The sequence below is a fragment of the Rhinatrema bivittatum genome, chromosome 9, assembly GCF_901001135.1.
Source record: "Rhinatrema bivittatum chromosome 9, aRhiBiv1.1, whole genome shotgun sequence".
Lineage (NCBI taxonomy): Eukaryota > Metazoa > Chordata > Amphibia > Gymnophiona > Rhinatrematidae > Rhinatrema > Rhinatrema bivittatum.
In genome coordinates, this window is record NC_042623.1 from 31,104,421 (window position 1) to 31,124,715 (window position 20,295).

General features: G+C 50.4%; 1 protein-coding gene across 2 annotated transcripts in view; it reads left to right on the plus strand.

Moving 5' to 3' along the window:
- Positions 1 to 20,295, plus strand: part of TNPO3 (transportin 3) — a 236,647-nt gene that overhangs the window by 120,387 nt on the left and 95,965 nt on the right. For both annotated transcript variants that reach the window (XM_029615500.1, XM_029615501.1), the window contains exons 11-12: positions 14,086 to 14,225; positions 14,794 to 14,985. In XM_029615500.1, the coding sequence (XP_029471360.1) occupies positions 14,086 to 14,225; positions 14,794 to 14,985 (332 nt within the window). The remainder of the gene's footprint in view (positions 1 to 14,085; positions 14,226 to 14,793; positions 14,986 to 20,295) is intronic.

Sequence of the window (20,295 nt, forward strand, 5' to 3'; positions counted from 1 at the left end):
TTAAAATTTGTTTCCTAGCATGTAACCAGATGGACTCAGGACTTAATGGGTTATGTACTCCCCTGCTAGCAGATGGAGATGGAGTCAGGTTTCAAAGCTGATGTCAGTCTAGATACACCCCTGCAGTGACCTCAGCCATTCAGTATCTTTCCGACTCCTAGCAGATGTGGACGCTATCCCCACACCAGCAGCGGTGTTTAGTGGGATTGCATCACTAGTTGAAGAACAAATTTAAACTTATCTCTAAATTGGGAGAAAGATCGAGCCCCGCTCTCCTGTGGTGATACATAAGGGTCCCTCTCCCACTTGAAAATTCCTGAGGCAATTTCTGAGATCCCTCAGAGGTGTGCCTTGGTCCGGTAGTTGATTTCCAGCGTGATCTTGCTGCTGTAACAGCTGAAAGACAGCGGGTGCAGGAAGCCGAGCATGGCAGTGAAGGCCTAAGTGCCTCCCCCCACAGCTGGAGACCATCTCTGTACTCAGCTGCTAAGCGCTAAGCCCAGGTAAGCAGTGAAGAACTTCTCCTATTCAGAGATGTGGAAGGACTTCGGTAAGTCTTTCCTCCCGTCTCTTTTCTTGGCATGCCGTACTGACGTCATTCCCGATCCCGTTAGGGCAAGGGAAGAGGTTCTCCGAGCGGGTTGAACGGCCCCCCAATGGGCTAGGCCCTACTTCAGGCTAGGTGAGCACTCCACGTGCCTGACCACGGTGGCACCATCTTGTGCACGGTTTGGTGCGGCGCCATTTTCCCCCATTGTCTTTCAGTACAAGCGGTGCAGGCCGGCCCCTGTGCACCTAATGTGCGCATAACCGCGCACATAACCACACGCACAACCAGCCGTTTAGATTTATGCTCGCTGAGGCGGGTCTGTGCACACTCGAGAGGCACTAGCCGGCTGAACACACAAGCTACAGAGTATTATGGCCCTGGCAGCTCAAACAACATACCCTTTGTGCTGCCTGCAATATTAGGGCTGCATGTCTGACCTGGAATCCTTTCTGTGTCAGCACTGTGGGGAGGGCCGGACTCTCAGAACTTTTCCAAGTCCGGTCCCTCCTAGTCCGAGGACGGGTCAGCCATGACCTTATCTAGTTGCACCCCGGACCCGGACCTGAGCAATTCCGGAACTGTGTCCTCCCCGGGAGAGGGCAGTTCAGCGGCCCCTACCCCAGTTCCTCCTGGGCTAAATAATGGACCCGGCAGCCTTTTCTTGGTTGGAATTCTTTCAGGGCCTACAAACCTTTGTTCAGGTGCAGTCAGCTACTGCCCAGGCTGAGCCCCAGCTGGGAAGGCCTCGCCCTCCCAGCCCTATCAGCATGCCTCAGGACATGCCTCGCCTCACCAAGGGGTACCCATGACAGGGATCCAGACGACGAAGGGGGATGCGGATTAATTGGAGGACGGAGAAATCCTTCCAGGCCTGGAGCCATACCGGACCATGCTTCAATTTTCCCACAGAGATGAATTACTGGCCCTAGTCTCCCTGACCCTGAACACTCTGGGAGTTTCGGGCATGGACCTTATGTCGGAACCAAAGAAGAATCCCATCCTTGTGTCTCTACAGGAAGCCTCTTGCTATTTCCTGATGCTGGAAGCCATCCAGGAATTGATTGACCTAGAATGGGACGCCCCGGAAGCAAGTTTTAAGGGAGGTCGGGCCTTGGAGCCCTTGTGCTCTCTGGACCTGGCAGTCCAGGAATGCCTGCATTTCCCGAAAGTGGATACCCTGGCCTGCCCCACCTCAAAGCGAACAGCTATCCCAGTAGAGGAAGGAGTGACTTTGAAGGATGCTTCCTGTTGTGCCCTGGTGGCTCGTTCGTGTCTGCTTCTCGAGAGAGAGAGAGAGAGAGAGGCAGATAGCTCAGGGCCACATACCAGAGAGGCGATTGAGCCCGCCGTGGCCTTCCTAGCGGATGCGAGCTTGGACCTAGTGTGTACCTCGGCCAGAGGAGTGGCCTCAGTGGTGGCAGCCAGAAGACAGCTATGGTTGCTAAATTGTTCAGCGGAAGTAACCTTTATGGTGAACCTCATGAAGATGCCCTTTAAGGATCCCTCCTATTCGGAAGCGAATTGGAGAAGCTAGCCAGTAAGTGGAATGACGATTTTTCTGAATTCTTTAGCAATAAAATATTAAACCTAATTCAATCCAACTTCATCAATAACACCCAATCCATATGTCTGAACACAAAAATAAAATCAAAATGGACCAGCTTTGACACCACCTCCACCATCCAGATTCAATCAATCATCAAAAAAATGAATCCTGCCAATCACCCTCTGGATAGCATACACATAACTAGCCTCAAGACATTTGAACCTATTATAACAAAAATAATCACCAAGATCATCAATTTATCACTTACTAAAGGAAACTATCCTAATTTTCTCACAGGACAAGCAGGATGGTTGTCCTCACAAATGGGGTGACATCGAGGATGGAGCCCACCACGGAAAACTTCTGTCAAAGTTTAAACAGAACTTTGACTGGCCCCTACTGGGCATGCCCAGCAAGGCACTGACCCTGCAGCCAGCAGGGGTCTCCCTTCAGTCTTCTTTTTTCCGCGCAGCAGTTGCCACGCGGTGAAAGGAGCTCTCTAACCACGTTCCTGACAGGAATTTGGAAGTTAATTTCCTAAGAAAATTTGCCCCTCAGGGGTCTCCCTTCGACAAATTTTTAGTCATCTTACGGAACCCGGTAAGTTTTTTGCCTTTTTCCATCGACTACCGTCGAATTTGGCCCTTGAGGCCTGTTGGCACTTACCGATCCCCAGCCTAAATTTTGGCTTCAGGCCATGGCAACGGGGTTCCGCCGTTGTCCGGATTGTACCCGGACTATGTCCATCACAGACCCCCACAGGGTTTGTGTGATGTGTTTGGGTAGTGAGCATGATGTCCTGACTTGCACCAAATGTGCCTTAATGACACCCAAGGGTCGCAAAGCCAGGATGGAGAAGATGGGGCTCCTCTTCCATGCACCCACCCCAACGCCATCGATAGCATCGACGTCATCGGAACCGGCACCGTCGAAGTTGTACCATCATCGTCAACCCTCCGGTGACCGTCCGCCATCGATCGCTTCTCGGCCGTCGACTCCCGTCCCTTCCCCGGATGGGCGAGGGGATCGGAAGGAAAAGCACCGCTATCGACGGCACAAATCTCGGCCTGTCGAGGATCCACAGCCATCGACCTCTGCTCAAGCCGAGCCACCGACAAAGAAGCCGCGAACAGACCGGACACCCTCCACGTCTCGTTCGCAGGCATCGAGGAAACCCTCACCCTCCCGGGGTGCGGGGGCCGTGATCCCACCGGTTACGGTGGTCCCTCCGGCCCTGCCTCAGCCTCCCTCTCCCGTCGAGCCGGGTATGGTTACCCCTGGTCTCCGGGCAGAACTGGACCGGCTGGTCCAGGAGGCCATCGAGAAAGCGATGAAGAAATTGCAACCTCCATCGGCACCGTCTCCGGCACCGGTTCCAGTGCCGCCCCCGGCACCGACATCGGCACCGGCTTCGCCACCGAGGAGGGAACCGACCACCGAGCCGTTGATACAAGCGCTAGCACCGCTACTGAGCCGCATGGAGGCGCTCATGACGGCCCTTCCATCGGTGATTCCAGAGCCATCGACAACACCACCGTCTCCGACTGAATTTTCATCGGCAGGAGAAACACCGTTCCGGATTCCCCCTTCCGGGGTGGTTCCATCGGTGCCTTCTGGTATATCTCCACCGATATATCCTTCGGTTCCATCCATTCCACGCCAGGCACCGATTCCATCGACAGCACCGAAGCCATCGATGCCATTTCTGGTTCCACCTACGGCACCGATTCCACCTCGGTTTCCATCGATGCCTTTAGAGCCTCAGCCAGGTCCATCAGGGTTACAAACCCCACTTGATCCCTACGATACCTGGGGTGATGATGATGATACATCTTCTGACACGGATTTGCCTTCGCCTCCATCTCCTACAGAGAGTAGAAAAAGATCTCCTCCTGAGGATCTATCTTTCATTAATTTTGTGAAAGAGATGTCAGAAGTTGTACCTTTTCAACTACAATCTGAAGCTGATGACAGACACCAGATGATGGAACTCCTTCAATTTCTGGATGCTCCAAAAATCATCGCTTCCATCCCTATACACCAGGTGTTTTTGGATCTGCTCAAGAAAAACTGGGAATCTCCTTCATCAGTGTCCCCAGTTAACAAAAAAGCTGACTCCACCTACCTTGTCCAGTCAGCACCAGGTTTCCAAAAACCTCAACTGGATCATCGCTCTGTTGTGGTTGAGTCCGCGCAGAAGAAGGCCAAGCGTCTTAAGCCACACTCTTCTACCCCACCTACCAGGGACAACAAGTTCCTAGATAGTGTTGGACGGAAAGTCTATCATGGAGCTATGTTGATTTCACGCATAGCTTCATATCAACTTTATATGACTCAGTACAACAGAGCCATCCTTAAGCAGATGCAAGACTATGCTGACACGTTACCAGACCAATACCAACCGCAGCTTCAAGCCCTTCTTCACAAGGGATTTGAGGCAGGGAAGCACGAGATTAGGACTGCCTACGACATATTCGATGCTTCCACAAAAGTTTCAGCCACAGCCATCTCAGCCAGACGTTGGGCTTGGTTAAAATCATCCAACCTTCGCCCAGAGGTTCAGGATCGTCTTGCTGATTTACCCTGCTTAGGCGATAATTTGTTTGGAGAGCAAATTCAGCAGATTGTGGCGGAGTTGAAAGACCACCATGAGACGTTGAAACAACTCTCATCTGTCCCACCTGAGCTGACCTCCAAGCAACCGCAAAAGAAAGACTCTAAGAAGTCATTCTTTCGACCACGCCGTTATTACCCTCCATCGGCCAGGCCTCGTCCAGCTCGATCCTCTACTAGGCCTCAGCCGCGTCAGCCTAGGAAACAAAGGCCTACTGTAGCCCCTCCTCCTGGGCCTGCGGCTGGCCTTTGACTCCCCTGTAGGGAACACATGCCAAACCCCTCTTCCAGACATCCCTGTAGGAGGTCGACTGTACCATTTTCTACAACCTTGGTTGCAGATCACCTCAGATCAGTGGGTGCTAACAATTATCGCACAGGGTTACCACCTCAACTTCATAACTCTTCCGGCAGACTCCCCGCCTCTTCAAGCGTGGAGTCTATCCACCCATTTGGCTCAATTACAACAGGAAGTATCTCTTCTTCTGCAATCAAATGCTATAGAACCCGTTCCTCCCTCTCAACGAGGCAAGGGATTCTATTCCAGATACTTCCTAATACCAAAGAAATCGGGGGGACTACGTCCCATTTTGGACCTTCGAGCCCTCAACAAATACCTTCAAAAAGAGAAGTTCAAAATGGTAACCCTAGGCGCGCTGCTCCCTCTGCTACAAAGAGGGGATTGGCTGTGCTCTCTCGACCTCAAGGACGCTTATACCCACATTGCGATCACACAATCCCATCGCAAATATCTGCGGTTTCTAGTTGGCCACGACCATTATCAATACCGTGTCCTCCCTTTCGGTCTAGCTTCTGCCCCACGAGTCTTTACCAAATGTCTCGTAGTGGTAGCAGCATTCCTCAGGAAGGAAGGTGTCCACGTCTACCCATACCTGGACGATTGGCTAATCAGGGCCTCCACCCAACAGATAGCTCAATCCTCCCTAAAATTGACAATTCAAACACTCCTTTCCTTAGGGTTTCTCGTCAATTACGAGAAATCTTGCTTAGTCCCGTCTCAAACCTTATCCTTCATTGGAGCAGACTTGGACACCTTGCAGGCAAAGGCTTACCTTCCTCTTCAGAGGGTCCACACCCTAATATCCCTGGCTCGCCAGCTCCAGTCTCAGAACACTGCCACGGCTCGCCAGTTCCTCATTCTCCTAGGACACATGGCATCCTCGGTTCAAGTCACTCCCATGACCCGACTAGCCATGAGAGTAACACAATGGACTCTACGACACCAATGGATTCAAGCTTTTCAGCCTCTGTCCTCCATAGTCACAGTCACACAAGCGCTGCGCCTATCCTTAACCTGGTGGACGACTCAGGTCAACCTCCTTCAGGGCTTACCCTTTCTTCCACCGGATCCGCAAGTAATCCTAACCACCGACGCTTCTCACATCGGTTGGGGAGCCCATGTGGACGACTTTCAAACCCAAGGGTTATGGTCCAACGAGGAAGCCGAACACCAGATCAATTTCCTGGAACTTCGAGCAATCCGCTATGCGCTCCGCACTTTCAAAGATCATCTCTTTCATCAGATAATCTTAATCCAGACGGACAACCAAGTGGCCATGTGGTACATAAACAAGCAGGGAGGCACAGGCTCCTTCCTTCTGTGTCAGGAAGCTGCGCAGATCTGGGCGGAAGCCCTCTCCCACTCCATGTACCTCAGGGCCACTTACCTGCCGGGAGTAGACAATGTATTGGCAGACCAGCTGAGCCGTGTCTTCCAACCGCACGAGTGGTCACTCGATCCTCTGGTAGCGACCTCTCTGTTTCACAAGTGGGGTTCTCCCCGCATAGACCTCTTTGCGTCCCCTCAGAACCACAAAGTGGACGATTACTGCTCTCTCATTCGGAGCCAGCACTCTCAGCCGAGGGATGCATTCTCCCTCAAGTGGACAACCGGTCTGCTCTATGCATTCCCTCCACTTCCTCTTGTGTCAAAGACTCTCGTGAAGCTATGCCAGGACGGGGGAACCATGATCCTGATAGCACCTTACTGGCCACGCCAAGTATGGTTTCCAATACTCCAGGATCTCTCCATCCGCAGGCACATTCCTCTGGGAAAGGACCCGCATCTGCTCACTCAAAACGACGGATGCCTCCTCCATCCCAACCTCCAAGCCTTGTCCCTGACGGCATGGATGTTGAAAGGTTAGTCCTTCAGCCTTTCAACCTTTCAGATTCCGTTTCTCGGGTCCTGATAGCTTCACGAAAGCCTTCCACAAGAAAGTCTTACTCATACAAATGGAAAAGGTACACATCATGGTGCACTTCTCAGTCCCTTGATCCCCTTTCCTGTCCAATCTCCAAATTCTTGGACTATTTATGGCATCTCTCTGAATCAGGTCTTAAAACCTCTTCTATCAGAATGCATGTCAGTGCGGTAGCCGCCTTCCATAAAGGTGTACAGGGTGTCCCTATTTCAGTACAACCCCTAGTAACACGTTTTCTTAAAGGCTTGCTCCATCTGAAGCCACCCTTACGTCCTCCGGCCCCATCCTGGGACCTTAACCTGGTTCTTGGTCGTCTAATGAAACCTCCTTTCGAACCTCTGCACTCCTGTGAGTTAAAGTATCTCACATGGAAAGTGTTATTCCTTTTGGCTATCACTTCAGCTTGCAGGGTTAGTGAATTGCAGGCCCTAGTTACCTATCCGCCTTACACTAAGCTCCTGCAGGACCGGGCGGTACTCCGCACTCACCCTAAATTTTTACCTAAGGTAGTTTCTGAGTTTCATATTAATCAATCCATCATACTACCTATCTTTTTTCCCAGGCCCCACTCCAACTCCGGGGAACAGACTCTGCATACCCTAGACTGCAAACGAGCTCTAGCTTTTTATCTAGACCGTACAGTTGCTCACAGGAAGAGCACTCAATTATTTGTCTCTTTGCATCCTAACAAGTTAGGACATCCTGTGGGTAAGCAGGCTCTTTCCTCCTGGTTGGCGGACTGCATTTCTTTTTGCTATCAGCAAGCTGGCATTCCCTTTCAAGACCGTGTGAAAGCACACTCTGTGAGGGCCATGGCGACGTCAGTGGCACACCTTCGATCGGTGCCGCTTCCTGACATCTGCAGGGCTGCAACCTGGAGTTCTCTCCATACCTTTGCAGCCCACTATTGTTTGGACAAAGCTGGAAGACAGGACTCCATCTTCGGCCAATCTGTCTTGCGTAACCTTTTTCCAACGTGATGTACCAACACCCTTCCACCTTCCCGGTAGGGTGCGGATGCCCTTTACCAAATTCCACCCCAGTTGTAGTGCCTTTTGCACGTCATTGGGTGCATTTGGTGCAAGTCAGGACATCCTCAGCTCGGTACTCACCCATTTGTGAGGACAACCATCCTGCTTGTCCTGTGAGAAAGCAAATGTTGCTTACCTGATGTAACAGGTGTTCTCACAGGACAGCAGGATGTTAGTCCTCACGAAACCCGCCCGCCACCCCGCGGTGTTGGGTTTGTTTTGTTTTTACTTTCTAGGCACTGCCTGTAGCTTTGAAAATCAGACTGAAGGGAGACCCCTGCTGGCTGCAGGGTCAGTGCCTTGCTGGGCATGCCCAGTAGGGGCCAGTCAAAGTTCTGTTTAAACTTTGACAGAAGTTTTCCGTGGTGGGCTCCATCCTCGATATCACCCCATTTGTGAGGACTAACATCCTGCTGTCCTGTGAGAACACCTGTTACATCAGGTAAGCAACATTTGCTATCTCAAATCAGCAAAAATCAAACCCATACTAAAAAAGAATAACCTCGACCCAAATAACCTATCAAATTACCACCCTATTTCTAATCTACCCTTTATTGCCAAAATCATTGAAAAAGTAGTTCACTCACAACTTTACGAATACCTGGAAACAAATAACATCCTATCCCCAAACCAATATGGTTTCAGAAAAAACCTCAATACTGAGACTCTCCTTCTCTCATTAAATGACACTATTCTAAGAGGATTTGATAATGGAAAGCAATATCTACTAGTACTCCTTGACGTCTCTGCAGCATTTGATACAGTAAATCATCAAATTCTTCTAGAATGACTATCTGAAATCGATTTAGTTGACACTACTCTACAATGGTTTTCATCTTATCTCTCCAACGGAAGCTACCAAGTTTCTTTCAATAATAACATCTCTAAGAAAATTAACCTCAATACTGGAGTTCCACAAGGTTCTGCGTTATCTGCCACTCTATTCAACGTATACCTTTTACCAATTTGCCAGCTATTAAATGATCTTCAAATCACCCACTACATCTACGCAGATGACATACTTTTAATTCCCATAAAAAACTCCTTTGATGAAACTTATAAAGACACTTCTACGCTACTTGGATCAAACAACTCCTTATAAAATTAAAACTCATAATCAACATTGATAAAACCGAAATTCTTATCATGAACAAAAAAAAACAATGTAACACCACCACCTGTATTCATAACAATCAGATTAACCCAATATCCCCTGTCACTCGAGCCAGAAACCTTGGAGTAATCTTTGATAATAACCTTTCATACAATAACCACATAACTACCAAAATCAAAGAAGGATATCACAAACTCCTAATCCTAAGGCGGATAAAACCTTTTCTAAATTCAGTTGATTTCAGAACAGTTTTACAAATAATAATTTTCTCAACCATTGACTACTGTAATTCCCTCATGATTGGCCTTCCGTATATCAACATCAAGCCTCTGCAGATTCTTCAGAACTCGGCAGCCAGAAATTTAACTGGAAAAAAAAAGAATGATCACATCACCCCAATACTAACTTCACTACACTGGCTTCCTATTAAATCCCGTATTGAATATAAGATTTTGACCATAATACACAAATTAATACACTCCGATCACCACAAACAAACAACCTTAAAAATCACTTCACAGAATAACAATAGGAATCTTCGATCAAATAACACTTATTGTCTAATTCCTCCCATCAGAGATGCTTATCTATCAACAACAAGAAATAGAGCATTCTCCATTGCCTGTCCAAAAAAATGGAACTCCTTACCACCTTATTTGAGAACTCAAACTAATATTAAAATGTTCAAGAAGGATTTAAAGACTTTGCTTTTTCATAAAGTCTACATTAATGATTATTTAATTCAGTAATCTAACTTCAATCAACACTACCAACCAAACCCATGCAAGAGAGATACTGAAAAAACATCTGGCGTCAACCATTGTAGTAGCAATATGAACTTATAATTAACAATGCTAGAAGTCCATCCCTAAGATGAATAAATCCCTATACTATTACCATCCTACTGTTCCTTTTATTTCCTTCTCCTCCCTTTTTCACCACCAACCTCTCCCCCATCCCTTCATCTCTCCCACTATTAATTTGTGCAACTATGTTTAATTGTTTAGTCTCTGTTTGAATTTTGTAAACCGTTATGATGGCTGCATCGAATGACAGTATATAAAACTGAACAAACAAATAAATAAATTAATCTCTATTACCTTGGCTATTGGAAGATGAAAAAGAGGTCGCAGTGCCCCTCGCCCATGAGGGGTCGGGCCAGGGGCTCCCAGCCCTTCGGGCCCTACAGAAACTCGTCATTTTAGACATCTTGGCCCTCAGGAAGGTCTCCGTCCTTTCGTAACCAACAGCCAAAAAGAGGAAACAGGTTCAAGTTCGACCCGAACTTCACAATGAAGTTTGGCCAACCCATCCATGGGACGAGGAGATAGGGAGCCAACTATCCCTCTTCTATCAGCGGTGGGTCGAGTTCACGTCAGACAAAAAGGTACTGGACATAATATGAGAAGGATACGCTCTGGAATTTCGCAGCATCCCTCTGGACATGTTCATGATGTCACCTTGCCACTCCCAGCACAAAAAAACTGGCAGTGGAATCCACGCTGATAAGGCTCCTCGGTCAGAGGGCTATAACCCCTATACCCCAAGTAAATACAGTGTGTTGTTCCATCTATTTCATCGGTTACCAAGAAAGAGGGTTCATTCCGACCCATTCTGGATCTCAAGAGCGTCAACAGTCATCTGCGGTTAATTCACTTCCGCATGAAAACTCTTTGCTCCGTCGTAATGGCCGTGCAGCTGGGAGAGTTCTTAACCTCCCTGGACCTCTCAGAGGTCTACCTTCACATTCCAATCCATCAAGACTACCAGCGTTTCCCTTGCTTTGCGGTACTGGGCCGCCATTACCAGTTCCGGGCGTTGCCCTTCGGCCTGGCAACTGCCCCCAGAACATTCTCCAAAATTATGATGCTCGTGTCGGCAGCACTGAGAAAAGAAGGGATCCTGATGCACCCTTAGTTAGACAACTGGCTGATCCGGGCGAAGTTGGTGGAAGAGAGCCTTCAGGTGACCAGCAGGGTCTGGTCCCTCCTAGAGGAACTCAGTTGGGTCATGAACATGGACAAGAGGAGCCTCAAGCCCTCCCAGTCCTTAGAGTACCTGGGAGTCTGGTTCGACACCAAACAGGACAAGATCTTCCTCCCTCCCTCGAGGAGAAGGAAACTGATGTACCAAGTGCGTCGGCTGACAAACACAATGTGCCCCAGGGTGTGGAGCTATCTCCAGGTACTCGGCCTCATGATGTCAACCCTGGAAGTAGTACTGTGGGCGAGGGCACACATGCGGCCTCTCCAGTGTTCCCTGCTGTGACGTTGGAACTCAGTGTCTCAAGACAACTTGATGGAAGTATGTTCTTGGCTCCAGTGGTGGCTACAGGAAGTTCACCTAAGCAAGGGTTAAGTCTGTCCCCTCCGAACTGGATCATCCTCATGACGGATGCGAGCTTCTGAGGGTGGGGAGCTCACTGTCGGGAATTGATAACCCAGGGGCGATAGACCGAGGAAGAGGCGCGCTGGAACATAAGCTGCCTGGAAGTGCGAGTGGTCAGATTAGCATGCCTGAAGTTCAGCCACAGGCTCCAGGGATAGGTGATCCGCGTGATGTCTGACAACGCAACAACGGTAGCCTACATCAACCATCAAGTGTCTCCGAAGATAGACTCCCCTTATGGTATGGGCAGAGTTAAACCTACAAGGGATCTTTGCCTCCCACATTGCGGGAAAAGACAACATCACAGCACACTTTCTCAGCAGGGAGAGCCTGGATCTAGGAGAATGGACTTGTTGGCCAGAGCCTTCCAGCTCCTAGTAGATCACTGGGGCCTTCCATCCATCGACCTACTTCCTACATCTCACAAGGCGAAGATCCCCCTGATTCTTCAGTCGCAGATGGGATCATCGCTCCCAAGGGATCGACACCCTCGTCCAGATCTGCCAGAGGAGGACTTACTTGTATGCCTTCCCTCCGTGGCCTCTACTGGGCAAGATCATCTGCAAGATCGAACACCACAGAGGATTAGTCCTATTGGTGGCCCCGAATTGGCCCAGATGCCCGTGGTATGCAAACATGCGGAAGCTTCTCATGGAGAGTCCCCGTTTTTTCCTCCCCCCGCACAGGGACCTTCTCCAGAAAGGTCCAGTTCTTCACGGGGACCAAACTCGATTCTGTCTTACGATCTGGCCCTTGAGAGGGCTTGCCTGACTATGCGTGGCTACCGAATATCAGTTCTAAGTTAACTGTAAACAGATACGATGTGCAAACGGTTATCTGTATATAAAAAAATGTTAAATAAATAAATAATAAATATAGAAGTTCTCAACGTCCTTGGTGTACATATGGATCTAAAGAATATTTGAGGCCTGGTATGAGGAATGCTGGGTGTCCCCATGAATGGCCAAGATCCCCCATGATTCTGGAATTTTTACAGGACAGCCTGAACAAAGGATTTGTCCCTCAATTCCTTGAAGGTCCAGGTGGCGGCCCTCTCCTGCTTCAGGGCCGAGGTGAATGGAACCCGCCTGTCGATGCATCCAGACTTGGCCCATTTCCTAAAAGGGTTCAACACCTCCGACCACCATTAAAGTGGCTGGTCACCCTATGGAACATCGATCTAGTATTGGACTTTCTAGTAGGGCCTTCCTTTAGACCAATGTGCAGTCTGTCACTATGCCTGTTAACACTAAAGACTGTATTCTTAGTGGCGATATGCTCGGCTCGTCGCATCTCTGAATTACAGGCACTGTCATGTCGGGAACCGTTCCTTCAATTTACTCCAGGAACAGTACAACTTCATACCATCCCTTCCTTACCAAAGGTAGTCTCAGAGTTTCCTTACCGTCCCCTGATAGATGCAAGGACATGGAAGACTACCACCTCCCAAGCTATCTAAACATTGGTAGTGCGGTATCTGGAACTTTCAGAACCGGTGCGCAAGACAGACCACTAGCTCTCTGGATCAAGGAAGTGATCACGGGAGCTTATGTAGAGGCAGGGAAGCCATTACCCCTTCAATTTAAAGCTCATTCCAGTAGGGCCCAGGAAGTATCCTGGGCAGAAGCGAAACTATTGTCTCCCTGCGACATCTGTCGAGCAGCAATGTGGTCTTCCTTGCACACCTTCTCCAGGTTCTGTTGCCTGGATGTCCAGACCCGAGAGGATCCAGCTTTTGTGAGGGCGATACTAACCGGACCTCAGGCAGCCTCCCACCCCGTTCGGAAGTAGCTTTTGTACTGAGTCCATTTGGCTACATGCTAGGAAATGGAGAAATTACTTACCTGATAATTTTGTTTTCCTTAGTGTAGACAGATGAACTCAGCTTCCCGCCCATTAATGGTACCAGGTTATCACCCATGAGGTGAATCTAAATTCCATGAAGTTACGGGTAAGCCGTCGCCCTATCCCTAGTTCAGGTCATCTATAGTATTGCAGGGATCCAGCGCTTATGTTTGGTTGAGTACAGCTGCGGTCTCCAGTTTTTTAATCAAGTTTTTTTTAAGTAAGTTATAAGGTTGTATCCAAATTCTAATAAAGTTTTTCAATAGTATGTCCACAATAGCTTTTGAAGAGAATACTGAATGGCTGAGGTCACTGCAGGGGTATATCTAGGGTGACGTCAACTTTGAAACTTGACTCCTTCTCCATCTGCTAGCAGGGGAGCACATAACCCATTGGTCCTGAGTCCATCTGTCTACACTAAGGAAAACGAAATTATCAGGTAAGTAATTTCTCCATTTCAGGCATTCTTTTGGCTTGTTAGATGCACTGCTGTAAACACAAGCCATTAGAATGAACTCATGCTTTTGGTAATGGCTTGTTCAAAATGTCACTTTTGCTGTCCCCTGGCAGTTTACATGAGATGGAATACCTGGGTAGAGAGCAGGAACAAAGTCTGCATCTTGGGATCTATACTAATGTAATCTGATGTGAGAACAGAGTGAATAACGATTGGTGACATAACTTTGATGTTTGCTAGGAAAGATCTGTGAGAATTCTTGCCAGATTCCCATATTGTTCATTATCTCCGCTAAAACTTGTGTTTGCGTTCTCAGAGAGAATACCCCCACGCTGGTGGAGGTCCTGAAGGGCGTGGTGCATCTGCCGGAATCTGTACATATGGCGGTGAGGTACACCAGCATAGAGCTCGTGGGAGAGATGAGCGAGGTGGTGGACAGAAACCCCCAGTTCTTGGGTTAGTAGTTGCCAGGTGCAGCCTGACCTTTCACCCCTTATAGAAAGAACAATTCACATAGAAAAGTGTGTGTTTTAGGTGCATCATTCTTCCTTTCTGTGTGTGCACCACTCAGAGAGTGGAACTTAACATCTTTAGTTCCCTTTCTCTCGAAAAGATTGTGGTTCCTGTCCTAGAATCTGATCATTTTTTTTGCTTGTATGCTCGGGAGAAGAGTTGCATTTCATTTGAAAAGTGACCTGCTTATTCATGACCCAGCAATTCTTAGCTGGCATGCTGCCGTGTGCCCCTCCAGCTGCAGGTCCTACTTCAGGAAGTCTAGGAATACTTTGGAAGAAGCATTCGTGAACGGGAGGAACTTATTTCTTTGGAACTGCTGCTGATTGCCCAGTGAGCAGTGGCTGTCTCTTAGGCTCCTAAATTTATGTGCAAGTTCGGCACTTAATTTAGAGTCCTATTTTTAGGGGTTTGGCTTTTTTTGAATATTGTCTCCCTGGCTCCTCTTGTGTTCTGCCTGTCTCTGTCATTCTGTGTGTCTCACTCTTTCTGGCCGATTTCTCTCCCTTAGATCCCGTTCTGGGTTTTTTGATGAAGGGGTTGCTTGAGAAGAACCTTGCATCAGTTGCTGCCAAAGCCCTTCATAACATTTGCACAGTATGCCGGGACCACATGGCTCAGCATTTCAACGGGCTGCTGGAGATCGCTCGCTCCCTGGACTCCTTCATGCTATCTCCAGACGCTGCAGTGGGTCTTCTTAAAGGTAACTTACTGGTGGCTCCTAGCCTGTCTCCTGATTGTATTGTATGTGTAAAGCGCTAAGCAAGTTACTCTTTACTGTATGCTATTTGGAAGTAATGTCCCTGGTCCTTACAGAATTACTTTCTCTGGTGGTATACCTCTCAAATGACTTATGTAAGACTGAGGAGCTTCTAGCAGACTCTAGACACTTTAAGTTCTGGTTCCTCTGCATTAAGTTTACCAGATAAATCCAGGTCTGTAAGGACAAGCTAAGTCCATCTTAGTTGTGTCTAGCTCATCTCTGGACTTGTAGTTAAGATTTTCTTGGGCAGTTTAAACCCAGGTGGGACAGGAAGAATGCTGCTGCTCAGCAGCCGCTGAGAGTAAATTTCAGAGAAGACATTACTCTGGGCCTCCTGGCTAGCAAGGGCATGTGTGTGTTGCCCAAATATAGTGGGTGGGGGGAGGGGATGTATACAATGGAAAATGGGGAAGGAGGGAGAAACAGACTCTCATCTGTCCCTTTAGAGCTTGTAAAAGAGTCCTCAAGTATGACTTCCCTTTTATATTCTACTCCATCTTTCAATTAAGGGGCATTCATTCACAGTGTCTCCCATTACTTTTATCCATCTGGCTCGCTGTCTGGTTGCATCTTATGAAATCTCTGGTAGTTTCCTGTTTTTCTTACACTGTTCATGTATAGACCCAGTTCTGCAGTGATACTTGGCTGATGGCAGGATGCCGCTACCTTGAGAGCAATATCCATTGCTGTTCTTTGACTCAGTGTGTTGGTATAGGAACAAGCACAGGCAGAGGAGGTGATATCGCAAACTTCCACAACGGGGAATCCCAAACATAAAAGGAAGGTTCCCTGTATGTACCTGGATCAGTCCAGACTACTGGGTTTTGCCTCCCCTCCAGCTGATAGAGACAGAGAGGTTTTGACTGACCTGCCCTATATCCTGAGGTGCCACCTGCACTCCGTCAGTGTTTCTGTCTCCAGCAGATGGTGGAGGTTCAAAATCTTGCAGTCTGAGCTAGAACATTAAAAAAGGAAAGTGAAAAGAAGGAAAATAGAAGACAGCTGAAGCAGCTTAAGAAGAGCTTTTTCTTAGCCTCCCAGGGGGTTGGCAGGTCCTGGTGGGACCATCCCCCTTGGTATTTGAGGCAGGCGAACAGAGGGTCGTGGACCCTGTCAGCTCAGCCACCAGGGCAATACCGAGGGTCCCGGTTCACTCACCCTGGGGCAGGTCCGGGGGGAGCTTTGGGGCCTGAATTGTTTTTGTTGAACAAAGTTTAAAAAAAAAAAAAGTGAAGCTAAAAGATCAGAACAGAGCAGACCTCAGAGCAGTTCAGAGAAAGTTCTCTTGCAATCCTGTCAGGTAGGTGCCATGATCGCCTCCGCTCCAGTTCTCTCCTCGCTTCCCCGGCGCTGTAGGTTTTCTTTGAAAGGTTGCCGCGGCCAGCCCTGATTCCCCGATGCCTCAAGACACAGCCTGTACCGCGCATGGAGAGTAGCGCACTGTCCATTGTTCCCGATGCCTCCAGGAAGGTGGCGGGAAGTACTTTGCTTGTTTGCCAAGAGCCCGGTAAGCTCGTCTGGTCTGCCATTCCTCTCAGCCAGCCTCAGGGGACCCATTCCCCTGCTGAGCGGGAACGAAGGCCATTTTGGCCGCTTTTGGAGTTCCTGTTCGGACCATGGAGGGGGGAGGGGGATTCCCCTACTCCCTTATCCCTGTAGCCAGGAGCCTCTGGGGGGGGCGAATTGCCAGGGAACCGGTCTTATTTTCTGAAGAGGTCCCTGAAGTGGGGGGGGGGCTCAGTCTCCTCCTCCTCCTTTTTCATCTGAATTCGTCCTGCTTCTCCATGAGGCTTTTAAAGCTAGGAAGGCAACTAGAAAGGGGGGGGGGGGGTTGGAAGAGAAAATCCCTCCAGGCAGCCAAGAAGTCAGGTCCCTAGCAAAGGAGGGGGTTTCGGCCCCGAAAAGATCCAGGTTCCAGGAGGAGGCGGCATCAGCCAGGTCCAGGCGTCCCCTCCGGTCCATTCCTCTTCGGAAGCTTCGGGTCAAGATGACCCACAGGAGATGGATTCTCAGGAAGTGGACCCTGATCTAGCCATTCAGAACCAGGATCAGGCGTTGTTAGGGGCCCTGGTGGTGAAGAGTGATAACCCTAAGGTGGTCTGTTCTGCAAGGAAGAACTGGGGCCTCTCATCCATGCTGTTCTGGAGGAGCTGGAGATTGAGGCCCCTCAGGAGGGCACCAAGCTGGGGGCCATGGATCTGGTCATGATGGGTCTTCGAGGGCCCACCAGCTCTTTTCCCTTTCATTTATCTGTCAGCGTCCTCTTGTTTAGGGAGTGGGTCACTCCCGACACAGGTTTGAAGGTCAGTTGGGCGATGGACAGTTCCCTGTACGTACCCGGATCAGTCCAGACACCTGGGTTGTGACTCCGCACCAGCAGATGGAGACAGAGCAAAACTCGACGGGCTCCCTACATATAGTAAGGTGCCACCCACAGCCCCTCAGTCTTACTCTGTCTCCAGCAGATGGGGCAGGTCCACCCACAGTCTCTGTACTCTGCGGGGTTTTAGTTAGTCAGGTTACAAAAAAAAAAAAGAAAGTAGTTATAGGAGTGGCATAGGGGGTAATCCTTTGCCACTATAGATATATATATATTAAAAAAAAAAAAAAAAAAAAGAATAGAAAAGAAGAACAGGTTTTTTATTTTAGCAGGAGAAGCTCCCGTCGGCGTTATCTCCCAGGGGGGTTGGGAAGGTCCTGAGGGGACCATCCCCCCCTGGTTGAGCCCGCTGCTGTGGGTCGAGGACCCAGCCGTGCCAGGCAGCAGTGTCGGGGGTGACACCGGGGAGCCCGGTTCACTCACCCCGGTGGAGCGGGAGCATCAGCACCTGGACAGCGGCTAAGTAGTAAAAAAAATAAATAAATAAAGTTTAACTTGTTTTTTGTTTCGCGCCGGCTCTCCCTTTCCTCGGCAGCTCGTTCGGGAGGGGGGACCCGGGCTTCTTTGTCTTCCTGCGGCGAATTTTATTTTTTCTTCCAGGGCCTGCGATGCCGGTCGGCTCGGCCTGCTGCGCGTGCGGGTCGGCGCGCACGCGCGTTTTGCGCGACGGCGTTTGTTCCGGGTGTCTTGCCGGGGGCGAGGGACCGTCGGGGGGAGGTCGGGGCGGCCGTTCCCGCTCGTCCCGTTCGCCGCCGCGCGCCGGGGGTGCTGCTGCTGCTGGCCCTGATCCGTTCCCGCTCAGCGCGGGAACGGCGGCCATTTTGGATACTGTTCGCGCGGCCACGAGGAGGGTGTTGGATAATGGCGGCCAGCCGCCTCCGCTCTCTCCTCAGCCGCGGGCCGCAGGGGGGGAACCCCGGGAGGCCCTACAAGCTGAACAGCCATCCTCGGGGGAGGGACCCTCTGGATCGGAGGATTCCTTTTCCGATGATTTTGCTCTGCTGTTAAAAAAATTGGCGAAATATAAAAAGTCGCGACGCAGCTCTGGGGGAACCTCGGGTGGCGGAGAGGGACGCCCGCGCTCCAAGAGAAGGGCAGGCTGGCCCAGGAGCTCGCCGGGCCCACCCCAGGGGAAGAGACCGGCACGGGGTGTCCCTCAGGAGTCTGACACGGAGTCTACTTCCTCGGAGGAGGAACATTCGGCCTCGGGGGCCACGGGAGGGCCTGAGGGGCCCGATGACCCGAGCCCTGCACCGCCAGGCGCCGGTAAAGGTACGCTGGCGGGGGATGGGGATGACCCCAAGGTCGTGCGCCTTTTTAAGAGAGAGGAGCTCTCTCCGCTTATCCCAGCGATCCTGGAGGAGATTGGCATTGAGGCTCCACCGGTCGAGGTCCGTCAGACCACAAATATGGATCCGGTCCTCCTCGGTCTCGCAGGACCTGCAGTGGCGTTCCCGTTTCATTTCTCGGCCTCTGACATACTGTTCCGGGAGTGGGATACCCCGGAATTGGGACTTAAAGTGTCCAAGGCCATGGACAAGTTGTATCCTCTGCCGGAGGACGTTCTCGAATTGCTGCGCCTCCCTCGCGTGGACGCGGCGGTGTCAGCGGTCACCAAGAGATCTACCATCCCTGTCACGGGTGCCACGGCGCTTCGAGACATCCAGGATCGGAAGTTGGAGGTTCAACTTAAAAAGGTCTTCGAGGTGTCCGCTCTGGGAGTCCGAGCGGCTATCTGCAGTAACTTTGCGTTACGGGCGGGCCTTCGGTGGGCCCAGAACTTGCAAGCGAATGCTGGTCTGTCCGAAGGGGAAGCCTCGCAGGCGGATCACTTGGAGGCGGTGATAGCCTACAGTGCGGATGCCATGCACGATTTGCTGAGAACTTCGGCTAGGGCGATGGTGTCGGCGGTCTCTGCTCGCCGTCTCCTGTGGCTTCGTAACTGGTCTGCGGATGGTACGTCGAAGGCGCATCTGGGTTCTTTACCCTTTAAGGGGAAGTTGCTGTTTGGCAAACAACTGGATGATCTCATGCAGTTCCTCAGCGAGAATAAGGCTTTCAAACTGCCTGAAGACAGGCCACGGTCGCGGTCTAACTTCTCGGCCAGGAACAGGTTTCGGTCTAACCGACGTCAGAGGCCGCAGCGCTCAGGGACGGGCCCGTCCTACCGAGCGAGTTCGGCCAGATCCTCCTGGTCCCAGTCCTTTCGAGGGAAGAAGTTCAACCGGTCGGGGGGACCCTCGGCTGGATCGGGGTCCAAGTCGACACAATGAAACGAGACTGGTTCATTCCCCGCATCCGCCTCTGGACACCGTCCCAAACGTGGGGGCGCGGCTGGTGCAGTTTTACGGGGAATGGACCAAGATCACCTCAGACCAGTGGGTCCTAGGAGTCATAAAACACGGTTACGCGTTAGATTTTGCACGCCTGCCGTGGGACAAGTTTCTCGTCTCTCCCTGCAAAGCGGTCGCCAAGCGCGCAGCCGTACGAGTGACCCTTCAGCGCCTGGAAGATCTGGGCGCCATTGTTCCAGTGCCATCGAGTCAAAGAGGCGTAGGAAGGTACTCCATTTACTTCGTGGTTCCCAAGAAGGACGGCGCTTTCCAACCAATCCTCGACCTGAAAGGGGTCAACAAGTGTCTTCGTGTTCCCAGTTTCAAGATGGAGACGATCCGCTCGGTGGTGGCTGCTGTTCGTCCCGGCGAATTTCTGGCGTCCCTGGATCTCACAGAGGCGTACTTACACATCGGAATTCAGCCGGCCTATCACAGGTACCTGCAGTTCTGCATCCTCGGCAGGCATTACCAGTTCAGGGCCCTTCCTTTCGGCCTGGCCACGGCTCCACGCACTTTCACCAAGGTGATGGTGGT